The 16035-nt window shown below is 38.6% G+C and overlaps 1 protein-coding gene across 1 annotated transcript; it reads right to left on the reverse strand.

Moving 5' to 3' along the window:
• Positions 1-445: 445 nt before the first annotated feature.
• Positions 446-14070, reverse strand: LOC130916789 (olfactomedin-4-like). Its single transcript, XM_057837764.1, has 7 exons — positions 13931-14070; positions 13737-13859; positions 13434-13652; positions 11330-11483; positions 9580-9807; positions 1600-1768; positions 446-1473 (listed from the first exon to the last, which is right to left on the reverse strand). The coding sequence occupies exons 1-7, from the start codon at positions 13982-13984 to the stop codon at positions 1038-1040; spliced, it is 1383 nt and encodes a 460-aa protein (XP_057693747.1). The 5' UTR covers positions 13985-14070; the 3' UTR covers positions 446-1037.
• Between the last annotated feature and the right edge of the window lie 1965 nt (positions 14071-16035).

Genomic DNA, 16035 nt, shown 5'->3' on the forward strand with positions numbered 1-16035 from the left:
AAAACAAGATGTTTACTCACTTCCTTGTAAGTCCAATGGTCCCACAGTGGCTTGTTTTGGCCAATATCCACCGGTGAATGGGAACCTTTTGAAACATCAAAAAGGCTCACACGCCTCTCCCTGGTGCAGCAAATTTTTTCTGCAGCTGTTTGGCTGGTGGATGCGAAAAATAAACAAATTAATCCACAAAATCAGCTGAATCCTTAGTCCTTCTCATACAACAGTACGGCTGGATAGTGAAGAGGACTCCTTCTACCGTACACGTCACAGCGCCCTCTTTCTCAACACGAGACTGGAGCCGGAAGTCATTCATTTCCATGGCGCGGGATTGTAAAAAGTAAGTAAATACAGTGATCGCTTCCACACACATCTAAGCAGTCCATTTCATTCAGGAGCATAAAATACCGTGGAAAATATGAAAAAAAAAAACATGCTTTTTGCTGTCATAGACATTTTAAAGTTTATTTATTTCTGATTCTGCACCAAGAAAGGTTGTTTGCAACAAATACAAAGGTGAATTGATACACATTTTGCAGCAACATTTGCTAAGGTAAAGAAAACATTCAAATTGATTTAAATATACATTAATTCAGTGGGCAGGGTACACCCTGAATTGGTTGCCAGCCAATCACAGGCCATATACAGGCAAACAAACATTCACGCATGCACACATACTTTGGGATGATTTCGTGTGTTCAATCAGTCTAACTTGCGTGTTTTTGGAGTGTGGGAGGAAACAGGAATACCCCACCCCCAGAAATTCCACATGTGTTCGGGGAGAACATCCAAACTAGACACAGGAAGGCTGGAGCCTGGGATTGAACCATTGATAGCAGAATTGTGAGGCAGACGTGCAAAGCACTCGGCCACCATGACGTGTTGATTTAACAACATTGAACTGAATCTGATTCCAACACTTGATAAACAGCAATGTATGTAATCATTCTTTCTTTCTTTAATGGCACATATCTGTATGCATTGCGTAGTAACTTCATCATCAGGCTCCTCGACTCATATATTTTTGATTTAACTGGTATTTATTCAAACAAAACCTCATAGGAGACCATGTAGCTGTCACAGTGGATGTGTAACATCTTGTCGACTGGGCTGTAATTCAGGAAGTTAATGTCAGGACACATCTTGTCGATAAAAATGCCAAGATTGAACTTCTCAACTCCAGTTAAGGTGTCATATGAATAGAAGATCTCTTCTATCTGCTTGTTTATATAACGTGTAGCGTAGAGGATGCCGCAGGCCATGAAGGTGTTGGTGACTCCCTGCTTATACACCGAGGTGTGCCAAGTTTGGTTAATAATGGGAGGATCTCCTTCCTCCACTTTGGACAACACCAGGTTACCAAAGTTTTGGGCGGTAGAATAGATGACCCACACGCCAGACTCATCTGTTGCAAGGTCAATGTCAGTATATACGTAGCATTGGTCTAAATGGCAGAAATTCCCCTTTGAGTTAAACCTGTAGAAAAAAAACATTTTTAGTTTTCATTTCGGTTTCGTTTTTAGTTTGAGTTATCTTATACATACTGTGTATTACGAATATAGCATGCATAAGCAGTATAACGACACAAAATGCAAAATGAACCTGGTGTCTTTGGGTAATTGTAGGTCGGAAATGGTTTTGGATGTTATGTTAAACCGGCAAACACGATAGCTGTTATAACAATTGTAGTACAAGGCCTCGCCATATAGAACAACATTTGGTCCCTGAATGGTGTTGGTGGTTGGATTGGCAGGATGGATCAGGGCATTATCTAAAAAGAGACAATATTACAATGAAGACAATAAAGAGACAAAATTATTAAATATTCAAACATTGATAGTGGATTACACATGATTGGTTGCCTCTCAATTATCTTGTCTTTGATCCAATATTTCCTTAACCCCTTGATGCCTACATACATAAAATTATATGTATATTATTATTACAAACGAGTTCCGACACTACGCTGGCAACGTAACCCAAAGTGTTACGTTGCCAGCGTAAACCCAGCGTAAGTCGGATTTCGCTCAAAATTTACGTCAAATTAAATATTTAGAACACATTAAAACTAGAAAATGCAATTTCTGGAGAAATTGCAATGGGAGCTTTACTGTGGTAGATACAGATCTAAGACCCGCCTAGTTGATTTTGCGGACATTTCTGGGACACTTCCTATTTCATGGCTGTCAGTGGCATCTATTTACATGGGTGCCAGTTGAATGTCAAAGGGCTGCCATGGTAAATGGTCAAAAACAACAAAAACCTATTTTTTTCCTGCTGATGAAAATGAATGGGAAATCTGGATGCACATGGCTGTCAGTGGCATCCCGTTAGAAACAAATGGGAAAATTTTGGATGAATTTTCGAGGAAATTAGGTTTTTGGCAAATTCTGTATCCAACTTTTATGCCCCTTACCGTCCTGGAATTTTTGATGTGTAAATTATGTGATTTGGTCAAAAATTGTAGTACTAGATAAATTTTGAAACAAAATTAATTTAAATGTAAATAATGTCAAGGATTTCTTTTCCTCTCAAAAATCACGCGTTTACACGCAAACGGAATATTGTCGTGGCTCATTCAAAAAATTCGCTGCATCGCGCAAGAATTCCGATCGTTTTGATATCTGAACGGTGCCTGTCGGTCAAACGGCTTGGGCTGTGCGTCGCGACGAAAAAAAACCGCAGAGAAAAAGATAATCATAAGAAAGAATGAAGTTGAGGAATTTTATTGATGGGCTTTTGCTTTGCAAAGCTAACATCTAATAAAACTAGGACGCTGTACATACAATTATTGCTGAGAGATGGATGGAGAGTTAGGGTTTTCAATAGTTTACTTTAATGCGAGAGCAAAGAATATGACTACTGTGACCAGCCTTCTCGCTTTGGCCACCCCTTCCTCTCTCACTCCATTCAGACACAAAGTGCGTTTAGGGACAACCCAGAAAAACAACACGTCAAATTTGCAACCTGAAGCACTATTATGCATTACATTACTTTTGCGGACTTCGAACTGGTGGTGATGCAAGGTCTGTGACAACACAAAACTGTATTTGGCGATGAGCGAGGGATTTTCGCCCGACAATTTAACTTTTGTCTGAATGTAGCATTGTTTAACAATGTCTGTCTTCTTTCTCTATTCTTTTTATGATGTTAAGCTTTGTTTCCTTGGTAATTTATTTTATTTTGGACCTAGCTTTCTTCTATGGGGCCATAATGTGAAAAAAGGTTGGCAAAAAAGGCAAAGATCCTCTTGTCGCACAAACACAGACAAGTACAGTGGCAGCTCTACTGTACATACGAAGTTAATTCTTGTTTGTAGGTCTAAATGATCATATACGAGCAGGATTTTCCCATAACAATACATTAGAATTTCATACATTCATTCCACAGCTCAAAAACCTACACTAAATCCTTAATAAATACTGCTGGTACTATTACAAATGGCAAATACACATAGCAAAACGCATAAATTATTAATAAAAACTGGAATAATAAAAAAATGATGATTCCTGTATTAATGTAACAAATCGGGTTCTAATGTGGTGGACGTTTTTTGCTTTACCTGAACGCGTGGATGACATTATGGTGAGATAGGGAGTGCGGTTATATTTTACTTCCTCTTTTAATGTTTTGTTGTTGCCATCAACCGAAGCGTACCGTAGGCGTGTTGTGTTGCACAAGTTCTGGAATAAATCGCGTGAAAGCGCCTTGGTTCGCGGGGACTAAGCCCAGTCACCCCTGGCGCAGCCGCCGATTGGGGCGGACAGGGGCTTCTTCCCCAGCAGCTTTCGGATGGCTCCCCACTGCTGCCGGCTGCTGAGAGACAGCCCTCACCTTCATTGTGCCTCGGGGTTTTGTCGCTAGCAGGACCCTCCACGTAAGCGTCACCTTTTTCCCTTCACCACCGGCACTAACCTTCTTGGAACCTGTGTCGATTTCTTTCACAAGAAAATCCGACGTGCACCCATCTGCGGCGCTGTCATGTCGTCATATTTCGAGCATGTCGTCAGATGTAGACACAAATGGCGAGTGAAATTTTACATTGGATGTCGAAAAGATCGTGTGTCGAAACGATTGTACAGTTGTGGTCAAAAGTTTACATACACTTGTGAAGAACATAATGTCATGGCTCTCTTGAGTTTCCAGTTATTTCTACAACTCTGATTTTTCTCTGATAGAGTGATTGGAACATATACTTCATTGTCACAAAAAACATTCATGAAGTTTGGTTCTTTTATGACTTTATTATAGGTGAACAGAAAAAAAGTGATCAAATCTGCCGGGTCAAAAATATACATACAGCAGTGCTAATATTTGGTAACATGTCCCTTGGCCATTTTCACTTCAATTAGGCGCTTTTGGTAGCCATCCACAAGCTTCTGGCAAGCTTCTGGTTGAATCTTTGACCACTCCTCTTGACAGAATTGGTGCAGTTCAGTTAAATTTGATGGCTTTCTGACATGGACTTGTTTCTTCAGCATTGTTCTCAAGTTCTCAATGGGGTTTAAGTCAGGACTTTGGGAAGGCCATTCAAAAACCTTAATTCTAGCCTAATTTAGCCATTCCATTACCACTTTTGATGTGTGTTTGGGGTCATTGTCCTGTTGGAACACCCAACTGCGCCCAAGACCCAATCTTCGGGCTGATGACGTTAGGTTATCTTGAAGAATTTGAAGGTAATCCTCCTTCTTCATTATCCGATTTACTCTCTGTAAAGCACCAGTTCCATTGGCAGCAAAACAGCCCCACAGCATAATACTACCACCACCGTGCTTGACGGTAGGCATGGTGTACTTGGGGTTAAAGGCCTCACCTTTTCTCCTCCAAACATATTGCTGGGCATTGTGGCCTAACAACTCGATTTTTGTTTCGTCTGACCACAGAACTTTCCTCCAGAAGGTCTTATCTTTGTCCATATGATCAGCAGCAAACTTCAGTCGAGCTTTAAGGTGGCGCTTTTGGAGCAAGGGCTTCAAAACACGCTTGACTGTGGACACTGACACCTGTGTTCCAGCAGCTTCTAATTCTTGGCAGATCTGCTTTTTGGTGATTCTCGGTTGAATCTTCACCCTCATGACCAATTTTCTCTCAACAGCAGGTGATAGCTTGCGTTTTCTTCCTGATCGTGGCAGTGACAAAACAGGGCCATGCACTTTATACTTACAAACAATTGTTTGCACTGTTGCTCTTGGGACCTGCAGCTGCTTTGAAATGGCTCCAAGTGACTTTCCTGACTTGTTCAAGTCAATGATTCGCTTTTTCAGATCCATGTATGTATATTTTTGACCCAGCAGATTTGATCACTTTTTCTGTTAACCCATAATAAAGTCATAAAAGAACCAAACTTCATGAATGTTTTTTGTGACAAAGAAGTATCTGTTCCAATCACTCTATCGGAGAAAAATCAGAGTTGTAGAAATAACTGGAAACTCAAGAGAGCCATGACATTATGTTCTTAACAAGTGTATGTAAACTTTTGACCACAACTGTATGTCAAGGTCAGGGGTCGCGTTAACCGGAAATTTTCCGTCGTTGACCGGTTTTTTAAAACGGTGACGAAAAAAACTGAAGTCCGTCAGTCATTTTGACAGGTTGCAATTCACACCCCAGACCACAGGGTGGCGAGTGAGCATATTAATTAACTATTGTCTCTCTTAATGCATGATGTCGTTGGCTATTCTGTCAGAATATTGTAGCGTCACTGGGGTCTGGTGGCGGCAGCGTGATTGACACATCAACGCGAGGTTCTTATTGGTGCACCCGGTGTGCCAGCACGTCATCCAATTGGTGGACTAGATTGCCGCCTGTGTATAGACCCCAATCACATGACGTCACAACTCCGCCCCCCCGACTGGAGCCGCCACATTGTGTGTCAGCTCGTCGTATTTACATATTACCGCTACGTACATGCCTCCTATTACGGCGTGTTTTTTCTGCTCGTTAACAATAATCAAAATGGTGAAGGCGTGTGTGGCGGTTGGTTGCTGTAACAGAGAAGATAGACGGAGAGACTTGAAGTTCTACTGTATTCTGAGAGACGCGAAGATGAGAGCGAGATGGACTGCTGTAATTCGACAAGAAATCTGGGCACCAAACGATCACCACAGACTATGTAGTAGTCTTTTTATATCTGGTAAGATGCATTTAATATATATTTAGAAGATTTTGGGCTGACAACCACAATTAAGATCATTGTGTGACGTTGGTGATTGGGGTCTATATCGTTGCCTCCTTTTCTTTGGGGGCGGAGTTGTTGGCGGTAAGCAGAGTAAAAAGGGAGAAAAATACCACGACTTCCGTGTCTAATTTTTCGCCGCCAAGCAAGCGTTACAATATTAATTAAAAATGAATGAAAACTAAATACTATTGAATATGTCATCATTATCATTTTAAAAATTTAAGTGACGGGTAAAAATAGACTATGACCGGATTTTTATGACCCTGTCAGTCAAAATGACAGACAACGAAAATGTCTAGCGCAACCTCTGGTCAAGGTACCACTGTACTATGCACTAGCTAAGCAGAAACTATGGCGCTGGGGACTAAAGGACCTATCGCAAAGCCCCTTTGTTAAATTCTCTCAGTGACTGAATGAAGGAACAATTCATGTATGATGGCGGGAGTTCAAATTTCTGAATTTGCACTATCACAGCTGGCAATAGCTTTTTTTTTTTTTTTTTTTTTTTTTTTTAATATTTGTTAATGAACTTCGTCTAGAAGCAGAAAGAGAGGGTTGCAGTCTGCAGTGGGGTGGTATGTTCATCGCGTTAACTTTTCAGAGAGGAGACCATTAATATAATTGTGGCAAAATGCTACCACTCACAACTTGAAAACCACAAACCCCACAGGCTGAATATCTATCTAGCTATAACATTAGCTACTTAGTAACATTATGTCATGTGTTCTGTCAGATTTTTCTCCCGAAGCTTTCGTGGCGATGAATAAGCAGTCTTTTACATTTAGTTGGATTCTTAAAATTACTCAGGGGTGCTAAATAAACAACTTACATCATAAACATACATGTGCAACATGAATCCGACGTAAATAAATTCTCAACATTGAGAGGGCGGCGTGCATTCGTGTTGACTGCAGCCAAATGCTAGGTGTGTGCGTGAGTATAACTTTCCGTCGTGTGCGTCCGTGACCAAACGCAAGTACATTTATTTTATAGAAAGTTTGTGGGTTTTACTTTAGACTTTCAGTGGTGGGGTCTTGACAACTTAAATGAGTTATGTTTTATTCTATTTGTGTTGTCAGGCTAGTAAACAAGTTGGCAGTTAAATGTTAGCTAGCTAACCTTAATAGCTAAGTCTACGTTTTTACAAGATGCTATCAAATATATATATATATATATATATTTTTTTTTATTACAAATTGATTATTAACTTAGCAAGTCTAAGTCTCCTTGGGTGACTGTCTTAACAATCAGTTGTTTATGTGGTCAACGACAGACCCTTATCCATAGCGTGCAGTTGGTGAACCTTCTTTTAGGATTTGAAAAAAGTACCAAAAAAATCCTTCCCCCAATCTTTCAGGGATACCTGGTGTCAGAATTAAAAGGTACCCCATGCACACCATTTAACATTGGGCTTTTGCTAATTTAAAGTGAGAAAAAAGATGTTTTAAGTCACAACCACACTGTACTCCTATGCAACTCTATGTCTAGGTGTCCAGCTTTTGTGATTAGTTGGCGTGGTTTTGTGATAGGTCTGTTAAATCGTGGACGAAGCACGGGTGTCATCATTTCAAAACGTCGTAGGTCGAGGACATCGTAACCAGATAACTCCCTGCGTATATTTATTATGATTATTTGTTTTTGTATTATTTGGAGAGTACTTATTCAACACATTTATCTACACATTATCTGCACAGTGCCCAAAGTGCTTTACATTAAGTCATTCAAACACACCAGTGGTGTTGCTGCCATCCTAATGGGGGCAAATTATGGTTCAGCGCCTTGCCCAAGTGCTCTTTGACAGTTGGCAATCATAACCAGGAACCGAACTGCCGACCCTTCCTTTTGGTCTCCGGACAGGACATTTTATTATGTATTTTACTTAACGTTCTAAACTTGATTTGGCATCTACTTGAAAGCAAAACTAGAAAACATTCTTTAATTCGTTTTTTTTCCTTCTTTTTTAATCTCAGCATCAAGGGGTTGTGGATTAAAGTCCTGATTCCCTAAGAAATTAGTTGGATGTTGAGGAATGCTCTAGTATGTCGTGACCGTAGACTTCATAATGGTATTGACGGGTCAGATCAGTCATGCACTGTGCCTGACATTCAATTAGGGGGCCGCCCACATCAAGAGGAGCTATTCACAAACACGTACGCAGCGATCTAACGCCGGATTTCTGTTGAAAAAGTACGAAAGCTGTACCGTATACAAACAGGAAGGTTTGTTTCAGGAGTGATTTGTTCGAGGACTCAAGGTAATTATGATATTTTTCGTACCATGCATGCATTTTGAAACGTGAAAAAAATCAATGGGAGAAATTAGCCACTCCTGCATTGGCATCATAGTTCGCAATATTTACGTGAAATAAATGCTAACTGCAGGTTTTTTTTTTTTTTTTGCTTTTAACAAAGAATCAAGACTGTTTTATGTCCAAATCTATAAAGAATTCAGGGATCTGAGCATTTATTCACAAGAATTTTCACCGGAAAAGCTCTGTTGACATAAGGGGGCCACTAGCTACATTCACTAACATACTACGTAAAATAAATGCTAACTACACGTTTTTTTGTTTTTTTATTTTAACCAAGAATCGAGACTGTTTTACGTCCATATCTATAAAGAGTTCAGGGATTTAAGCATTTATTCACAAAAATTTTCATCGGAAAAGCTCTGCTTACATAAATCAGCCGTTAACTCCATTCAGTAACAGAAAAGCATCGTACTTTGACATATTTACATAAAATAAATGCTAGCTGCACGTTGTTTTTTTTTTTTTTTTTTTTTGCTTTTAACCAAGATTCGAGACTTTTACGTCCATATCTATAAAAAATTCAGGGATTTAAGCATTTATTCACAAGAATTTTCACCGGAAAAGCTGTTAACATAAGGCGGCCGATAGCTACATTTACTAACATACTAGCATTGGACTTCGACATATTTACGTAAAATAAATGCTAACTGCACTTTATTTTTTTGCTTTTAACCAACAATCGAGACCGTTTTAGGGCCACATGTATAAATAATTTGGGGATTTTAGCATTTATTCACAATAATTTTCACCGGAAAAGTTCTGTTTACATAAGGCGGCCTTGTTTTTTTTTTGCTTTTAACCAAGAATTCTGGGATTTAAGCATTTATTCACAAGAATTTTCAACAAAAAAAGCTCCTTGTCTGTGATTCCACTCGGTCAGCTTTGACAGCCTCGCCAACAACACAGGCCCCCTATTTATCGGCCCCACGCCCCGTCAATACATGATGAAGTCTATGGGTGTAAGATTTAAATTGTTGAAATATTCTGATGTCGGAAGTTTCAATATTGATTATTATAGGGGATGCGCTTTCAAAAACTGTTCTTTGACATTCACTGTTATGTAGTAGTGAAATGTGTGTGGATGTGCAGTTACCTGGTGTCTTCACTCCTACAGTGAGAGAGCTGAGGCTGGAGTAAAAATTGATATTGTTGGCATATATGTTGCTTACAGTGAGAAGCACTCGCCAATACCAGTTCTCTTTCCCCGATGCAGGTTTGGGGTCACGGCCCCAACCTCCATACTTGTAGTTGCTCGGAGCTTCTCCTGTTGAGTAAAATCTAGGCCCTGTAATGTTCACAAACTTGCCATGGGGACAGACACCTACAGAAAAACATTGATATAAGGATTTCTTCAACTGTATGCTTCAAATCCTAGCCTCTTTTTTTCTAGTGAATGACCATCAGTTGCAGTCAGGGGCGTTACCGGGGTGGGCAGGGGTGGGCAGTGCCCACACAAGGACACGCGCTGCCCACCCAAAGAAAACTGGATGTAGTACTAATGGCAGTCTGGGCACTGCGTATGGTATCCCATTCATATAGTACTAATGTGTTCTAAGTTTTAACCTTTGAGTCGTTACCTCCTCATTCACCTTAAAAAAATAAAATGAAATGTTGGTTTTGTGCCTAGGGGGCGCTACACATATTTATGAATGTTTTTATTTATTTATTTATTTTACATTTTATCAAAGTTTTGAAGCATTCTGAGGGGGTCAAAGTAGGGCTCAAAGCGTCGGCGGGACAAAAAATGACTACTAGAGGGCGCTACATAGTGTATTTGGAATTTGTCTTTACACGGTATCAAAGATTGCACCTGTCTTGACCTGCCTGCCGATTTTGGTGCATTTTGACGCATTCTAAGGGGGTCAAATTGAGCTCAAAGGGGCTACGGAAGAAAGAATAACTATAATAATAATAATAAAACCGAGGACCCACAATAGGTTACCTAAAAAAAACACCTGCATGTCCATACTGTCCAGTTATGGATGTGTTCTAAGTCAAATAAAATCGAATCAACTTTTATTTGTTTAGACTAGGGCTGTCAAACGATTAAAATTTTTAATCGAGTTAATTCCAGCTTAAAAATTAATTAATCATAATTAATCGCAATTCAAACCATCTATAAAATATGCCATATTTTTCTGTAAATTATTGTTGGAATGGAAAGATAAGACACAAGACTGATATATACATTCAACATACGGTACATAAGTACTGTATTTGTTTATTATTACAATAAATCAACAAGATGGCATTAACATTATTAACATTCTCTTAAAGCGATCCATGGATAGAAAGACTTGTAGTTCTTAAAAGATAAATGTTAGAACAAGTTATAGAAATTTTATATTAAAACCCCTCTTAATATTTTCGTTTTATTAAAATTTTTAAAATTTACAATAAAAAAAATAAACTAGTAGCTCGCCATTGTTGATGTCAACAATTATACCATGCTCACTCATGGTACTAACCCATAAAATCAATTAGACCCAAATGCCAGCAGAGGGCGCCAAACACCAAAAACAAGTAACATTACACTTTGCTGTCATTTTAGTCTGTTTGAGCGGGGCATGCGCATTAATTGCGTCAAGTATTTTAACGTGATTAATTTAAAAAATTAATTAGCGCCCGTTAACGCGATAATTTTGACAGCCCTAGTTTAGCAACAACGGTTGGTCAAGGAGAAAATAAAACATGTTTTAAGGTGCAGTAGCCCTATGTTGGATTTAGACCTACTTGAGCATTGTAGCTTTTTTTTTTGGCCTTCCAGGTAAGATTAATGCCGACCCACACCTGGCATCCTGGTAACACCACTGGTTGCAGTAAATTAATTGATGTTTGCATACCGTAAGGCTGAATTGTAGGCTGTGTATTGAGGTCATTGCTATTCTTGCAGTCATCCAAGGCTCTCTTCAAACGCATGTTGTCTTTTCGTCTCTTTTCAACCTGTAAGGTGTCATATTGCTCCAACTCCTGCAGCTCGTCTCTCAGGTGCAAAAGCTGGGGGAAAATGGAAATAATCAACAAAGGTATGAATAGTTAAATAAATGAGAGTGATCAGAGTTGCCAGATGGAGTGGAAGAACAATGTCCAGTGCAGTATGATAAAATTTGGGCTACTCATGATCAAATTTGGCGGTTTTAGAAGAAACGGTTTTGATTAGTTTTAACAGTTATACTTGTATGTCTACACCTTGAAATTCAGTCAAGTGCAGCATATTCTTTTCTCTAATTACATCTGGCATTTTAGCGTCTCACAGCTTGTGGAGCTGTGAACTGAATGTCATTTTTGATTTGGAGGTAAAATCAACGCTTAATTGGTAAATCATAAGGTGCCGGAAAGTAAAGTACATTTGACAGCAGAAGGGATGACGAGACGGGCAAAGTCCCAGAACATATGCAGAAAATGGTGCTGAAATAAACACGCAAATGCCCACTTGCCATGCTGTGGGACTTACAAACCTCAATTTCAGATAATATCTATGGTAAAAATGTTGTGAAAACAATTTAAAATTATTTAGGCTATACTCTGCACAGCACAGGCAATTGCCCACACAACTACAGGTGGGACTTACAGTAATGTACAGTCTAATTTGAAAAACATTTTTTTTTAAAATTAAAAAAAAAACAGATTACAGTAAATAACACAAATCTCCAGCCATTGCACTCAACGGAGATTCTTTACAGAAATATTTCCAGACATTTTCCTCTCGTAGTTTGTTTTTCCTTCATATGTAAAAGCTGCCCCCGGCATTGGTTAAGAGCGGCAAATTGGCCCATTCTCAGTGGTCTGGAGCATGTCAATAGCGATAGCTGCTTTGCATGCAAAGTGATCACGTGTGATCACACAACACAGAGGGTAGTGAGCGTCAGGATAAAGAAGGCTGCGGTCAAGTGTTATAATACTGGAGTGGTAAATGGTATCGGCGCCCTATTTGTTTGTGCTCGCCGATACAGATACCGATACCACCATTTTAGTGCTGGATTAGCACTAAAATGCGTGCTCTCATCTCCAGTTAGGGTTTTGCTGTTTAAAAAAAATAAAAAAAATTTTAAATGCCCTCCTGTTGAAAATTTGTCTTCCCCCAGAAAATTGAGATTTTAAGCTTTCCAATGATGTATCACACATGCATATAGGACAATTTTGAGTTTGGCTAAATTGGGGGTCTCAGAAATTCAAGTCACCTGAGTGTTTTACGCCATATATATTTAAATTATTTTACTTAGAATTATTTTTTTATTACAAATGACTTTTTAAAAATGTCTTTATTACTATTTAAAGAAAATAGATCCTTCAATGAATTCTTTGATTTTATTTTAAACTATCTAAATATTTTTGTAACAACATTTTTATTTGGGGGGGGTTTGGGGGGCATAATTAACCCTTTCATGCACGAACGTAAATGTAAACAATACAATATTTTGAACTTTTTCTAAGAAGAACCACATCTCCCATGATGCTTACGGCGAAACAGAAATGATTCCTCAACAATATGTCTCCAACGGTTGATTTATTAGTGTTCTGGTTATAATGTCAAAATATACTGTAGATTGAGTTGTATAAGTGAAACCTATTGGTTGTCATTTGGGCTATTTTTTATTGAACTGGGCTGGCATTCCTGGCAGTGATTTGGATTTTAAAATGTTGTTGAAATGTCAAATAAGTTACATACAACTGAAGAAAATGTGTATTTTTTTTCACAATTTCAGCAGGAAGTAAAATATACTGGAATTTTGTACGTTTTTTATGGAATTTGGAACCTTTGAGATTCGTAAGAAATTGCAAGTTAGGCGTTCGAAGTTAATTATTACCACAATTCTTAATTAATATTACTGATAATAGTCTTTTTTTATAGTTCAAATTGGTTTCAAAATGTCTACGGGCAGGCATGAAACTAGCATTTTAGTACTGCATGTTAACTGATTATACAGGTTACAAAAGTATACTCACCTGTCTGCCAGACTCATCAGTAATGTGGTTGTGTCCTTGTGTGGTTTTGTTCAGCCTCTCCACCATATTTTTGATCTCAATCAGTTCATTCTCTATCACCTGAAGGCTGACAACTCCATATAGCGCTTCATCATTCTCATTCTCCAGTATGGAAAGATCTTTTAGCAGTTGTGGCAGACGGAAATCCAAACCAAAGTGCAGACTTTCAAGGTCCAGCGCCTGCAAACACCAAACACTTAAGAAAAATTTTTTGGGGAAACTATAAATATCAGCCAAGGCCCCTCAGTACATAGAAATTGTTACCTTCTGTGGGGTGACTTTGAGAGAGCATTTTGATGCCTCGTCATTCACGGAGTTGAGGGTCTCGTGAGGGAATACCTTTTCTTTGTTGGTCAGCTCACACACACAGCGATCTTGTTGATTCAACTGCCAAAACGGAGACAAGTGCTGATTTTTAAATACTTCTATAAAAATGTTATACTATAAATGACTCTCACCTGTCGTGTGATACGGAACAGAGAACACAGTAGAATGATGATGTAAAGCTTCATGGTGGCACCGGGGAGAAAGAAATCACTACTGACTTATTAACCTTGCATGTGGATTTTGCATGTGTGGGTGTTGCGTAAGAATATAGAAGTAAAAACGATCACTTCCTTCATCTGGTTTCAGATCAGGAAACCCTGGGAATTTTGAAATGTGGAGAAATAACATGATATACAAGCTTTTACCCAGATAGCAGACCGACATTGAATAAACGTTGATTTTCCATCAAAATCATTAGTATGGTTGACATCGAAATTTTCAACAATAAACAATGTTGAATCAATGTTTGCAAATACAGACGACACATGACAGTGACGTTGAAACAACGTTGTTCTGTGGTATGTCAGACAATGGTTGGGTTAACATTGTTTTATAGTTGATGAACTTATGTTGACAAATAGTTCATTTATAATTGACCGGGAAATATGATTGAAAAGTCATTTAATTATGGATGAGCGGGAGTTTTGGTTGAAAAATATTTGTGTTCTTGGTTGACCAACTCCACTGGAAACACCTCATTTAAGGATAGCCACATTTAAAGGTAAGTCTGCTGCGCTTTTTCAGAGCCTTTAACAACAGTAATGTCTTATGGTACAAAGAACCTCATTTGTCATTATTACTTGTATTTGTAACCTAGCGTTAAATTACCAGATAATATATTTTTTAATCAATTTGTTATTTTGCTATGCACCTGAATGCACCACAGCGCAATGAACGCCATCTCTTCTCTGAGAGCGGGAATGTCAGATGTTAAAGGGAACCTTGGATAAAAAGACAAGTAGTTCTCCAAAGATAAACGTTAGTATGAGTTATAATAATTTGATATTAAAACCCCTCTTAACGTTTTTGTTTCAATAAAATTTGTAAAATTTTAAGCCAAAAAATTAACTAGGAGGTCGCCATTATTGTTATTTACGTCGCAGGGCGGTGACGTCACATGGGCTCGCTGCCGGACTTCCACTGTGTCAATCGTGAACTTCATAAACATGTCGTTGGTTCTGCCCTTCCAATTTGAAGGATAGCCCTGTCGATATTTCACAAAACGAGCAGCAAAAGCAAAATGAAGATCAAAAATGGGATGAGAGGAGTAGCCTACATGTGTCAAGTTCGCTAGTGACAGCTAGCACTCCTGCTCTAGTGATGGAGCAGGAGAGTAATGCAGAGAGGGGTGCAAGAGCAGAAGCTGCTTTTTCAGCCTTGTCTGTGTTTTCCGCCATATACATTTGCTGCTGTTGTGCAAAAGTGGCTACGCGTTGGTGGGAAGGTTCGCAGCGAAGCTCGTCAGAATGAAGAGGAGGCTTAAATTTAAATGTTTACTGAGTGTTGTTAAAAATAATTTGAAATCTAGACACGTTTTTATTTTTATTATTTATTCAGTTTATTTTATTAGTCAGCCAAGCTGTTTCTTTGGTCTGTAAATAAAGCAGGACCTCTAAATAAAGGCATATTTGAAAGCAATTATAGCATCATGGTTGAAAATGAAGGAAAACATAACATTGATTCAGCGTTGTTCCGATATTATTAATAAACGAAATGACGTTTAGGTTTTGTCAGGATTTCAACATTAAAACAACATTACTGTAATTTTCCGAATATAAGGCGCACCCGTGTATAACGCGCACCCCAAATTTACTTGTAAAATCTAGGGGAAATTATTGTACCCGTGTATAACGCGCACCCTAATTTTACCACCAATAAATAGAAAAATACAAGAAAACAGAGCTCGTGTAAAGATACAGAAATGTCATTGTACTGACTGGTGAAACACAGCACAAGCATAGCACATTAGTAGTTCAAAACATTACTGTAAACTGACATGTACGGTAATAATATGATCTGATAACTTCTTGAACTTACCAGAATCCAGGAGAAAACAAAACAGATGTGACTTTTCTTTTAAAGGCTGCTGTATAACTTGCTCGTTTCATCATGATGAATAAATGTTTCCTCCATGGATTGATATGGTAAAATGAAAGTGAGAACGTATGTAGGAAATCCGAGAGAGCTCATCGCTGTCGACACGACAGTAACAACAGGAACTATTGTTATTTGGGTT

The sequence above is a fragment of the Corythoichthys intestinalis genome, chromosome 5 (genome assembly GCF_030265065.1).
Source record: "Corythoichthys intestinalis isolate RoL2023-P3 chromosome 5, ASM3026506v1, whole genome shotgun sequence".
Taxonomy (NCBI): Eukaryota; Metazoa; Chordata; class Actinopteri; order Syngnathiformes; family Syngnathidae; genus Corythoichthys; species Corythoichthys intestinalis.